Source organism: Diospyros lotus, chromosome 8, assembly GCF_014633365.1.
Source record: "Diospyros lotus cultivar Yz01 chromosome 8, ASM1463336v1, whole genome shotgun sequence".
NCBI lineage: Eukaryota > Viridiplantae > Streptophyta > Magnoliopsida > Ericales > Ebenaceae > Diospyros > Diospyros lotus.
The window spans coordinates 2,167,017-2,180,774 of record NC_068345.1 but is presented as its reverse complement, the minus strand read 5'-3'; the positions used below and the strand labels follow the sequence as shown (position 1 = coordinate 2,180,774).

General features: G+C 43.8%; 1 protein-coding gene across 2 annotated transcripts in view; it reads right to left on the bottom strand.

Moving 5' to 3' along the window:
* LOC127807678 (uncharacterized) overlaps nucleotides 1–12,632 on the bottom strand; it is a 40,389-nt gene extending 27,757 nt beyond the window's left edge. Inside the window, exons 1-3 of one of the 2 annotated variants that reach the window (XM_052345715.1) lie at nucleotides 12,452–12,632; nucleotides 12,189–12,235; nucleotides 11,409–11,502 (exon numbers count right to left, since the gene is read on the bottom strand). In XM_052345715.1, the coding sequence (XP_052201675.1) occupies nucleotides 11,409–11,502; nucleotides 12,189–12,235; nucleotides 12,452–12,548 (238 nt within the window). In that variant the 5' untranslated portion in view covers nucleotides 12,549–12,632. The remainder of the gene's footprint in view (nucleotides 1–11,408; nucleotides 11,503–12,188; nucleotides 12,236–12,451) is intronic. The other variant, XM_052345714.1, reaches the window with a different exon arrangement.
* Nucleotides 12,633–13,758: the final 1,126 nt, after the last annotated feature.

The window sequence follows — 13,758 nt, the reverse complement described above, 5'->3', positions numbered from 1 at the left end:
CCCTATAGCCCCGACTTCAACCCCATCGAAAAGGCTTTTTCCAAGCTCAAGGCGGTGTTGCGCGCGAAAGCCGAATGCACGGTCGAGTATATGAATTTAGAATGACAAATACCATTAATACATGTACTGTCTCTAGTAATCCCATTGTCTGTTAAAACTGCTCGCTTATCAGTGGTTCGGGCGAACTAAAATCAAGCGGTCGTTAAGGTGCTGAATTATCATCAAGACACCGCGAATCGAAGTACATGAATAGCTTGCCCCATAACTTTGAAAAAAGGCTCATAAAAAAGATTAGAACGAAGCTAAGCCAAAATCGAACACTCGAGAGGCCCATAAACAGAGCTTTTTTTTTCAAAAGCCAGTAAGCCAAATTGGCTACCATGAATAATGTGCTCGGGAAGCTTATGCCGGCAGTTGCGGTAAAAAGACGCAATAGATCGCGCGAACTTTGGGACTTGTCCATAACGTTAACAGCAGCTCGCACCGCCAAGGGTACGAGATTCGCCATGGCAATCAGGCCTGAATAAGGATCAATTGGAAAGGTGGAGAGGCATATTAAAGCACCCATCGCCAAGATCGCCGCAAGTATTCCTGCTTTACTCCCTCGTGGATTGCCTTTTTCGTCATCGATGATATCGGAAACCCAGCGTGAGGACGTAGCAATGGCCAGTATACCAAAACGAACAACCGGCAGTCTCCCAAGAAAAACCTCGCAAGCCAAGTAGCGTGCAAGCCTTTCATCCGCCCATGGAAAGTCAAAAATCTCTAGCACCATAAGCTGCGTCTGTAAAGTGATCGGGCCGGAACGTAAAACGGCAACTTCCGCGCCGAGAAATCCCGATACTATATAGGGAATGACGACCGCTGCCTGCATGATGGCCAACCACAGCCAAAACAGCGCTTTCTCAGAAGAGGGCACCTGAGAACTCAATCGCCATCTCATTTCTTGCCTTTGAATGGAGCTGATGTTTTTTTGCAGGTACTTCTTTGCCCGTGGGGACAGGTCAGGCATTCCGAGAATAAATTGAAAATCTTCATCTCTTTCCCTACGCGCTCGTGCGGCACAAGCGTTTCGCGTAAGCAGAGGCATGCTGATAAGTGTATCTGTCATGCTACGCTTCGGGTTAACCAAGAGAGTATAGGATTTGTCTGATATACCGTCTTTGGATAGTGGTACCGCGGTTCCCTGCACTGCCTTTGAAGAGGGTGCATCTGCACGCACATGAGGATTTTCTGCGATGGATGATGCAGATATCTGCTACATGTGGTATGATGCCCCAAGCTCGTCTTCTTGTGTGAGCGTCACTGAATACCCTTCAATGCACTCTGCTTCTTGTCCGACATCGGTTTCTTCAGTGACGTACGAGTAAGGTCCGCTAAGGAAGTGTGAAGCGCTAATTTTTTTGAGATGTCGGCTATGAAACCAGCTACTTTTGAGCTTCTCATCAAACGCAGTGCGAGCAAAGTTCAAGTTCTCCATTGATGAATTGGAGGTCACTACTGGTTTTGGAAGAGCCTATGATCTTTGAGGGTTGCGAATGTACGTTTATGAATGATTTTGAGCACATTCAGGCACCAGTTAAATAAGTGGAAGTCTTGATCTCCATGTTGTTTGTCAGGCAGGCCCAGCCAGGCGGTGCCTGCCTTTATTCTTACAAAAAGCGAATTTTGCACATTGGAACGCAACTTGTCTCATTCGGTTAATATCACCACTAATTCAATGGCCCGTTGCGATGTTCCCGCATAGGGTTCCGTGGAAAAATAACTTGGATTTTAGCCAATAGATTGAAAAAGAACGGACTTTTAGTCCTCCATAATGAATGCACGTTTTAGCGAATAAATTCTTATGCATCTAGATGCGATTATAACGCTAAAGTGACAGAAGTTTGAAAAGGATAATTCATGTCTGGAAACAATCATTTATAAAACATATTGATATTTGAAAAAGAAGCATAAAATAATATTAAAATAGATAGAAACTATATTATTTTAATTGCAATTGATTATCTAACGAAATCTCATCTTGGGCTTCTATTATTTTCCAGCGAGATCTGTCATTGTGTGTTTTAATTTAAATACGGAATTGTCGAATTTCTTGCATTAATTGTCATGGTTTTTCATATTCCACTATTTCGACGATCGTTGGAATATCCCCACAGTCAAATATTTCCTACTCGGTACGACTTTCCGTAAGAGTGAAACTCCTCTTCTGGATTCGGGGCATGCTGACCCACAAAAGTGCGACAAATTGGCAAGAAGTAATAGTGACTGATTTTCATCAACTGTGGCGCACCATAAAAAATCATCGACGCGATATTCAATATCCAAATGTTCTTCATAGCTCATTAGCAGGCTGAGCCGTTTGTCTTCTCGCTCAGGCGATTCACAATTGTCTCGGATTCTTAATGGATATACGTCTATACAAACGCCCACACTTCACCGCATTTGCCATCACCAACCCGCCTAGTCCAAGAAAGTTGCACCAACCCGGGGTGTGACGAGAAGCCAACACTTCCAACTCGCCCGGTCGGGGACCATGAAGGCACGGTGCAATCAGGAACACCAACGGCATATATCGATGGCTTCTGCAAAGCCGCAGTCTAACACCCCATCCGTCCACTTCTGCTGATTTCGCAACAAATCTTTGCAAACTCAGCATAGCAAACAAAAGCTTTAGAAATTACTCGGTGCAACTTTCTTGGACTAGGCGGGTTGGTGATGGCAAATGCGGTGAAGTGTGGGCGTTTGTATAGACGTATATCCATTAAGAATCCGAAACAATTGTGAATCGCCTGAGCGAGAAGACAAACGACTCAGCCTGCTAATGAGCTATGAAGAACATTTGGATATTGAATATTGCGTCGATGATTTTTTATGGTGCGCCACAGTTGATGAAAAACAGTCATTATTACTTCTTGCCAATTTGTCGCGCTTTTGTAGGTCAGCATGCCCCGAATCCAGAAAAGGAGTTTCACTCCTACAGAAAGTCGTACCAAGTAGGAAATATTTAACTGTGGGGATATTCCAACGATCGCCGAAATAGTGGAATATGAAAAACCATGACAATTAATGCAAGAAATTCGACAATTCCGTATTTAAATGAAAACACACAATGACAGATCTCGCTGGAAAATAATAGAAGCCCAAGATGAGATTTCGTTAGATAATCAATTGCAATTAAAATAATATAGTTTCTATCTATTTTAATATTATTTTATGCTTCTTTTTCAAATATCAATATGTTTTATAAATGATTGTTTCCAGACATGAATTATCCTTTTCAAACTTCTGTCACTTTAGCGTTATAATCGCGTCCAGATGCATAAGAATTTATTTGCTAAAACATGCATTCATTATGGAGGACTAAAAGTCAGTTCTTTTTCAATCTATTGGCTAAAATCCAAGTTATTTTTCCACGAAACCCTATGCGGGAACATCGCAACGGGCCATTGAATTAGTGATGATATTAACCGAATGAGACAAGTTGCGTTCCAATGTGCAAAATTAGCTTTTTGTAAGAATAAAGGCAGGCACCGCCTGGCTGAGCCTGCCTGACAAACAATATGGAGATCAAGACTTCCACTTATTTAACTGGTGCCTGAATGTGCTCAAAATCATTCATAAACGTACCTTCGCAACCCTCAAAGATCATAGGCTCTTCCAAAACCAGTAGTGACCTCCAATTCATCAATGGAGAACTTGAACTCTGCTCGCGCTGCGTTTGATGAGAAGCTCAAAAGTAGCTGGTTTCATAGCCGACATCTCAAAAAAATTAGCGCTTCACACTTCCTTGGCGGACCTTACTCGTACGTCACTGAAGAAACCGATGTCGAACAAGAAGCAGAGTGCATTGAAGGGTATTCAGTGACACTCACACAAGAAGATGAGCTTGAGGCATCATACCACATGTAGCAGATATCTGCATCATCCATCGCAGAAAATCCTCATGTGCGTGCAGATGCACCCTCTTCAAAGGCAGTGCAGGGAACCGCGGTACCACTATCCAAAGACGGTATATCAGACAAATCCTATACTCTCTTGGTTAACCCGAAGCGTAGCATGACAGATACACTTATCAGCATGCCTCTGCTTACGCGAAACGCTTGTGCCGCACGAGCGCGTAGGGAAAGAGATGAAGATTTTCAATTTATTCTCGGAATGCCTGACCTGTCCCCACGGGCAAAGAAGTACCTGCAAAAAAACATCAGCTCCATTCAAAGGCAAGAAATGAGATGGCGATTGAGTTCTCAGGTGCCCTCTTCTGAGAAAGCGCTGTTTTGGCTGTGGTTGGCCATCATGCAGGCAGCGGTCGTCATTCCCTATATAGTATCGGGATTTCTCGGCGCGGAAGTTGCCGTTTTACGTTCCGGCCCGATCACTTTACAGACGCAGCTTATGGTGCTAGAGATTTTTGACTTTCCATGGGCGGATGAAAGGCTTGCACGCTACTTGGCTTGCGAGGTTTTTCTTGGGAGACTGCCGGTTGTTCGTTTTGGTATACTGGCCATTGCTACGTCCTCACGCTGGGTTTCCGATATCATCGATGACGAAAAAGGCAATCCACGAGGGAGTAAAGCAGGAATACTTGCGGCGATCTTGGCGATGGGTGCTTTAATATGCCTCTCCACCTTTCCAATTGATCCTTATTCAGGCCTGATTGCCATGGCGAATCTCGTACCCTTGGCGGTGCGAGCTGCTGTTAACGTTATGGACAAGTCCCAAAGTTCGCGCGATCTATTGCGTCTTTTTACCGCAACTGCCGGCATAAGCTTCCCGAGCACATTATTCATGGTAGCTAATTTGGCTTACTGGCTTCTAAAAAAAAAAGCTCTGTTTATGGGCCTCTCGAGTGTTCGATTTTGGCTTAGCTTCGTTCTAATCTTTTTTATGAGCCTTTTTCCAAAGTTATGGGGCAAGCTATTCATGTACTTCGGTTCGCGGTGTCTTGATGACAATTCAGCACCTTAACGACCGCTTGATCTTAGTTCGCCCGAACCACTGATAAGCGAGCAGTTTTAACAGACAATGGGATTACTAGAGACAGTACATGTATTAATGGTATTTGTTATTCTAAATTCATATACTCGACCGTGCGTTCGGCTTTCGCGCGCAACACCGCCTTGAGCTTGGAAAAAGCCTTTTCGATGGGGTTGAAGTCGGGGCTATAGGGCGGGAGGTAGAACAGTTGGCATCCTGCACCTTCAATGGCCTGGCGCACCCCCTCCGCCTTATGGGCAGGTAGGTTGTCCATGACGATGATGTCACCGGCTGTCAGTGTTGGAACGAGAACCTGCTCGACATAAGCTCGGAATGCCGTGCCATTCATGGCACCGTCAAGAACCATAGGTGCGGTCATGCCTGATAGCCTGAGCGCACCCGTGAACGTCGTCGTTTTCTAGTGCCCATGAGGGATCGCGGAACGGCAACGTTCATCGCAGGGAGAACGACCGCACAGCCTCGACATTTTCGTGCTCAAGCCGGTTTCATCGATGAAGACCAGCCGCGCAGGATCAAGATCGAGTTGACAGTCGAACCAGTCCCGACGCCGTTTCAACAAGTCGGGACGCTCCTGCTCCAATGCATGTGCGGTCTTTTTTTGAATGTCCAGCCACGCTTTCGTAGCCAGACGTCGAGGCTGCTGCGTCCGATGGAAACGGCCTTCTCTTCGCCCAGGCGCAGGACCATCTCATTGAGTGTGATGTCATTTTCCTCCTCGATCATGCCGACAATAAAATCCTCGCAAGCATCCAGACGGGAGCCGCTGCGCCGTCCCTGTTTGGCCGGTGTCAACTAGCCTTGTCGCACGTTGGCGATCCAGGTGATGGCTGTCGAAACCCCAATCCCAAGCCGTGCAGCGGCTCATCGGCGACACCGGGGCCCTAGCACATATGTCGCTCCAGATCCCTCATGGGCTAGGCAGTAACATCCCAGATGAGGCAAACGGTAACAAAATTACGTGAGGCAACACGATGGGGAGTATTGCTCCGGTACTGACAGAAGAAACTTCACACCAGCAGAACACCCACGCCAGACGCCTTCCAAATGGGGCGACATCATTTCGAGATCAGGGAGCGGATTGCCTCGAAATTTGCACATATTCTCTGACATGTGCGCTTTCAAATAACGCTATCTACGACTGGCAAAGCCGATTCCACCGAGACCTTCCTGTGCTATATTCCCAAAGAATATGGTAGGGCCCACTTACGAAGAAGCTAATGGCCCAGCATTTGATTGTATTTTAGTTGTAGTTTATGTATATAAATCGAAGAAGCATGCTCTCTTGGTCCTTGCTCCAAAGACTAAGCTTGCCAAAGCAGCACTATGGAGATGAGCTGGATGCTCTATTTGCAGATCTCTCTTTCCTGACCGCCGAAGGACTGAACGAGTCGGAGGCTGAACTTAACGCAGCGCTGCTTGACTATTACGATGACCTTGCCTCGTGGGTAAACTGTGACCAAACGGCGCCGGATGCTGAGCGGATTGTGCCAGGAGATAGGCTCCTCTACATGTATATGGATAGATCGACGACATAATGGTGTATGTGGAAACGTTGCCTCGTTTGGAACAGCAGCAATTTTGCGGCCAATGTAACTTCGTTGCCGCCGTATCTGACAAAGGTGACGAGTGTCGAGGGATGCGCCAAACTAAATTCCCTTGGTGATGGCGGTTCCGCAATAAGATATCTGGAGCCTGCGTGGAACGGTTACTTCGTCGCGTTGCTACCCAGCAAATATTTCGAGAAAACCGGTGAATTATCGGTTCTCACAGTCGATGGCAATCCTTTGGCCTTTAATGTCTTTACCCGACAGCGCCAACCAAATGATCCGGATAGAAATTACTTTAAATATGAAGAAGTTGTATGTGCTGAAAAAAGCCTATTTAGTACAACGATGTGATTTTTACGAACCTCACCAAGAATACTAAAATGTTTGAAATAAATGACAAGTTATTACGTTTGTAATAGTTGGTTTGGTGTTGATATGTGAGATTGTTATTTTTAGTCTGTGAATGCTGCTTTCTGTAGTCGAATATATTTGTGCTTTTGCCCCGCTGGCGCGGATTTGTAAAAACTAAGAAAAAATATTCATCATATATGTAATAATGTATTTAAGCGCTGATAGCGCGGCACGATACAAATACATAGATAACTGAAATAAATAGACTGTCGCTGGTGGAGAAATAATACTGAAATACATCATATTATATAAGCCAAGGGAATGACTTGCCCGGAGTGAGATGCTTCTCACCAATCAGGTCCGCCTTAGCGCGGCCTTCCTAGTATTATATGTAGGTAATTCAGGCATAAGGGCTTTCCAAACAGGGACAGCTACGGCCATTCACACTGGCAAAACTGGCCACCGAAAAGTTGGTTGATCGCTCCCATATCCCAATCACGGAGACTGACTCGGTCAAGAGGTCGACGGAGCAGCCCACGAGTGCTCCATCAATGGGGTTGGGGATAGGCAGCAGCACGCCGGCTTTAGTTGGGAAGCATCGGACCAAGGTGCCTGAGAGAGCTGGTCAGCTCCATCCTCTGAGGTAATGGCTTATATGTTCGCTTCTTCGAACCAGCTCTGAGTTGCCAATCAAGGGGAAGGGTATAAATAGTGAAATGTGAGTGCTGGCGTGACGTTGCCACTACGTTAGTGGAGCAATTATTTTTCTCCGTATTGACTTATTGCCTAAGCGTGCATAGGAGCATAATTCAGGGGAGTGATTGCGCCACGTGATGGGACGGGGAAGTCGATACGTATCTGTCAGAATATTTGTTTAGGCATTTTTCGATAAAATGGTTGGCTGGTCGTGCTTTGGCAGGCTGGCAAATTGTTCTGCGCTCACGTACTGAACTTTATTAGTCATCACGCATTGTGGTTTGTGGTTGGGTTGAAATCCCTATCGTAGGTCCCTGATCGTTCTGGGGGTGTAGATGCGAACCATCTAGACAAATACTTATCACGCCAATATCGAGCTGGCACGCCCCCACGATACAGCAGTGCAATTGGGAAACTTCGAATTTTGCAAAATAATCTGTTGGGCTCAAAAAAATGGTTCAAGCCCGAGCCCAAAATCGTTTGGAATTGGCTGAACTCTGACGATGTAGGTTTGAGCCGTAAGGATTGTCAAATTCCTTTCAAATGGCAAGGTCTTCAAGAGTGAGCGCGCTAGGTGAACCTGGTTTGCAGTTGTGTCCTGACAAATTCGCTAAGTGGCCGTGGTGATGTGTGGAGGCCTGCTATATCGAAATTACCTAATTGCTAACAAATGAAGTAGTTTGACAACGAAGAATTCCGATGCAATTTACGTTTACGTTGAGCTAACTTGGATTTTATAGCGACGATCTAAATAACTATCTAAGAGCGCAATCGCAGTCAAGGTAGCGGTTCATTATATGCCGGTAGTGTGCGCATTAATTTTAAAAGTGGATAATATTGTGATTGAATACAGCCGAAAAATTTAATTAGAAATATAAGAAAGAAATAATTTAACATTCAGTTATCATTGAGGAAATGGTTTCGCTCGAAACGCCTCTGAGATTGGCGCGCATAGTCGAAATAGATCGCGTGTTTTCAAACGGCGAAGGTTCCACCAAAACGAAGGAGATCATCACGGTTGAAAGCTCTGATCATCTTGTAGAGTCTGCTGTCAAGGGCGGGTTTTTCTCTTGCTGCTTGGATGGTGTGAATATGAGCAAGCGTCAAGGGTATGTGACCTGCCACCGAACTTTCATCTAGCGGCGACTAGAGCCCCCGACGGTTTTGAATACGCCAAGTGGCGCAGTGTGAGGCGGGCCAAATCACAGCCCCGTGGGAACGTCCAGTGCATTAAGTATGGATAGTGTTGATATGTTAGGTATTAACCAATAATTTGAAATTCGTGCAAAAGGTAATCACGGCTGTTTCGGTTAAAGAAATACGGTGGATTGCAAAATAGGCACGAGTAAATCGAAATACACGTAAGCTCTTTTAAAGCTGAAAATACAAGCAAGTTATTCATGCATAAATCAAAACAGCAGAGGAAACAAACATAGATGGTGCAAATGAGCCAATTGAGGTGCCTTGCCGAACGACTGGTCGGGTGATTCAGGCCGACTGACCTGCGTGCCGCCTTCTCAGGCTGTAGCACAAAGTTTAGCTGATAAGATCTCGTAAATTTTTGCAGCAACCGCAACGTCAAGGCTGGCAAGGCCAACTGGCATAAATGTCGCAGGTCCTTCCCAAGCCTCAAGTTTCTTCATGAGGGCTGCATCGCCGAGAACATCCACATAGTTCTTAACTCCATCGGCCCTTCCGTGTTGTGTCAGCTTCATGCCTTGCCGCGAGTAGTATAGGCTTAGGGGGTCAACATTGCGCGCTTCCATCGCAGCCATATCGTCTCCGACAAGCACACCCCCTACTGCCAACAGGCTATCGAAGTAGTAGGCCAGCATGTCGTCAATTCCGAGAGACAATGTCACGGCATTAGGCGCTATCTCATAGGACTCAAAGACGGGCATTCCGGCGTTCGTTGCCGTTATCACGAATTTTGCCTTTGGCAAAAGTTTTCGATCACCGACAGCATCCAGTCCAAACCCCACTCTTGGTCGAAGCTTCTCGACCAACTCGTGGTTAGACCTCCCATTGCGGTTGAGGACTGAGATGCGCTTGATTCTCTCGGTTGCACCGTAATCGAGGGACAGGATGACAGCTTCCGCGATGGGGCCGGCTCCACACAAGAAGACTTCGACACCACGTTTCCCTCGCAATAGAAGGTTCATGCATTCGAGCGCAAACCAACCAGTCCTGCCATTTGAAACCGCTACACCCTCAAGAGACATGAGGCGCTCGCCGCTCATTTTATCTCGAAGCAGGATATCCACGTGGCGGGATGGTTTTCCACTCTCCGAGTTGGCCTGCGCAAAGTGAATATTCTTGACGCCGGAGTATCCTCGGAAGAAACCAACGAGTGCTCCTTCCGTCGATCCATTCCCATCCCCTTCAAAGGGAACATAAAGTTTCTTATGGCCCACGAGGACTTCTACAAAAGATTCCCAGTAACTCATGAGAGCTTCAGCGACAAGAGCGGGGGTAACGGACACGCCAAGCGCCGCGAGCTCGGATTCGGACCAATGCATCTTCGAGAGTTGCGAGGCCATGTTTTTGAATGATTTGCAACACTCCTTTTTGAAGCCGACCTGTGTGCTATTGAAGCGACGGAGGACAATGAATGTTTGCATTTAAAGAGCAGGCAAATCTTAGGCGAATATGGTGGGACTCTGCTGGCATTAGGTCACTGGATGATAGGTTTTGCGCTAGCAGGAATCCTGAACCTGCGGATCACTAGTGGAAGTGCTGGCAAGCCACATGCCATTATGATGTGTCGAATCCTCTAAGCAGCCTTTCTATTGGTGAGCCTTTGATAAAGGTCGAGTAGTGGAGGCTCGTCCGGACAACTTTTTATCCAACGTGGCCACGTCATGCATTGTCGTTCCATTCGCCCATTTAAAAGGCGCCCTATCCAATCGACATCGCCATTTGGATGCTGCCTCACTCAATGAACCTTTCTCGATGTGGATGGTGATTAGTATACTAGTTCTATTGGTTACAAGAATAGTAGTATCATAATCTATGAGAAATGAAACCTAGGCAAGAAACTAAGGCCATGTTCTCTTTGCTATTTTCAGGGTGTTTTCAGTTTTTAGTTTTCCAAAACAATGAAAATTGTGTTTATTTTCATATTTTCAAAAACACATTTTCGAAAACAAGGAAAAATTTTGTAAAGAAAACTCAAAACAATAAAAAATTGTTTTGGTTATTTTCATCACAAACACGCTCAAAATTTCCAAAACGTAGAAAACGCTACAGAAAAAAATAACGTATTTTCAGCAATTTCAAAACAAACACTCAAAACACAAAACTGAAAATGAATTCAAAACTCAAAACTAAAACAAGAAGAGAATAGCCCCTAAGCATTTCAAATACTTTTATCTATTAACAGATAGGAGAATAATGGGGATACTAGCAGATTTTATCTTCCTTTTCATTTTCCTTCCTGTCATAGTGATAGCATAATAGCACAAGGGCAAGTCTTGGTGGCAATGGTAAAGTACCTCCTCTATGACTGGAAGCTCAAAGGTTCCAATTGTAGAGAGAATTTCTTTGCAAAACAATGGTAAGATTGCATGTAAAAATAGCTCTCTTGCCCCTCACAAGACAGGAACTCTCGTGTATTATAAACACCCTCTAGTAGAGGTCATAGCACGAAATGAAAAATCACTAAAAGGTCGTGGTAAAAAATAGGTTTTGCTCTATAAGATATTGTATTGTAATTTGATACATAAAGGATGTCCCCAGCTGTATGGTAATTCAATGCATATTGTTTGCTTAGTAGTTAGATGCAATTTTCAATGTTACAATCATAAAAGTTCTAACCTTGTGTACCCACAGGCATAAACAGAGGCGTCTGGCAAACAAAATGAGGAAGTGTCAGCCGAGCAGCACGAGCGCGATTGAATCTCCCAAGTATCTGATGTACAAATCAGAAAACACAGCTCCCATTAGTAAGCAGCAATCAAATAGGGGTCATTAATTGGAGCTTCTGTAGCTATAGTCTGTCCAAGAAGGTGGGGTATCAGGTGATGGGTCAACGTAATTGAGATATAGGCATGTCTCTTCTTAAAAGACCCAAATCCTCCAGCACCAAGAACATGGGGATAGCCATACCAAGCTGCCCTTTCAATACAAAACTTGGTTTGTACTCTAGCTATTATTGTATCAGATGAACACAGTTTCTTTTGGTAACTGCTTCTGACATGAATCCATTAATAAATGCATTTCAATTTTGGTCAACCAGGGGACCACTTGAAATGAACGTACTGCTTCTTGAGTATTTCTAATATGCCTATTTAAGGGAAAAGAAACCCTCAATCGGGAATTCTTCCTCATATTTCAAACTAACCTTCCCAAATATTTGGAATAACTAACATTTCATTTGGCATCTAGCTATGCAATTCAACAAAAGGAGTGATTGCTCAGTACAATGGATAGAGCTGGAGCAGCCAATCACGAAAAATGTAGGACAGTCTCATAACAACCATTCACGTCGAAGAAAAGGCCAAGGTTATGCTCTTCCTTATCTTGTGTTTTTTAACTCGTTTACAACTACATGAAAGCCACACCACGCAACGAAAAAAAAAAAAACGATATCCCAACCTCAAATCGAAGTGCCATTGAACGATCCTTGCTCCTCTCCTCGCAGCCTATGCATCAAACTGCCATCAATTGGAAGGAATCCAAGGAAAAAAAAAAACAAGATCCAAATCTTCTCCCTTCTATCCAAAACAATCAAAGGTCTAAACAATCTAACGGGTCAGAGTAAAATAACTGCAATATAATCCGCTACTATTTCAAATGGTAAGCTCCGTTTCTGTATTTATTGCGGAGAATAAAGAGATAATGGATAATGAGAAGCTTACAGAAACGTCTAGAGAAGGCGGCGGCGGCGAGGCAAAGGGGTCTGACCTGCAGCGGTTGCCCTAATGGAGAAAATGTAAAGCGCGCCGGCCAGCTCATTCTTTTCGCTTGAATCTTTCCTTTTAAATAGGAGTCGGCCGGTGGACTCTCGGGTCAGATGGCATGCTCAGTCGTGCGGATTCGCTATCTCCACTCGTCAACCCATTTATAGCGATCCAAACTCAGATTCGGGCCTCCAACGTTGCTCGCCATCTTCAAAATATTTGACCAAAATTTTGACGAAACTTAAAATCATCGCCAAGATTGGCGACCCAAATCTGTTCGCTATCTCTCCCCACACAACGGTTATCAACACCGAAAGAGGGTTGACGCATATGAGGAAGGCTAAATCGATCGTCAGTGAAAGTTGTAAAAGCGACGAAAACTAGCTTCAACCACCGTATTCGACGATTGTTGCGACTAGTGAAAGCGACAACGATGACCAGTAGAACAATAACGGTATTTTCTTTAATAATTTTGAAAAAATTTTTTGCGTCTTGAGATGATATCCCCTTGCGAGCACCCCTATCATCCAACCCCAATGATGATAGAGGAGATAAATTAGGGAATCCGCAATGGCTAAGAGTTGAACATGGGCACATCGTAAACTTGAGGGTGAAAAGCCTTTCGTGTACGCTCTGAATCGCTGGGCTCTACCCCTGGGGTTTTTGTCAATGTTTTTTTCCAATAGAAGAAGAAGATTGAGTAGAGTTTTTCGATGATTTTGGAGAATTTTTGTATTTGATGATTTATATGGTGTATTTCTATATTTAATTATTTTATGTATATAATTATTATTTTTGTTTATACGTGTATATGATTATTTTGTGTATTAGTGATAAATATAAGTAAGATAAAATAAACAGAATTTAAATTCATTAATAAATAAATAAAATATAGAGTGAAATAGATAAAAGAATAATGAATATAGTTGAAGCACACACAATTTTCTAGGTAAAATAAAAATAAGGAATGAATTGTTTATAATGTAATAGGAATTGAGATAAGGAAATGGATTGAAAATGCCCTGGCAGCCTCTTTTTTGGAGAAGATTTTGTCCAAGTTTGTATAAGAGCCTATTTTTTGTGTAGTTGTTTAAATTTTTTAGTATTTGAATTACACATCTAAATTTAATTTTTGAATCAATTTAACGCTTATATTTTGATTTTTTTTATGTGACAAATCATTTTTTTTTATTTCAATTACACATTTAGACCTATATTTTTGACTCAATTTAACTTACATATTTTAATGTATTAAAAAAAGTGAT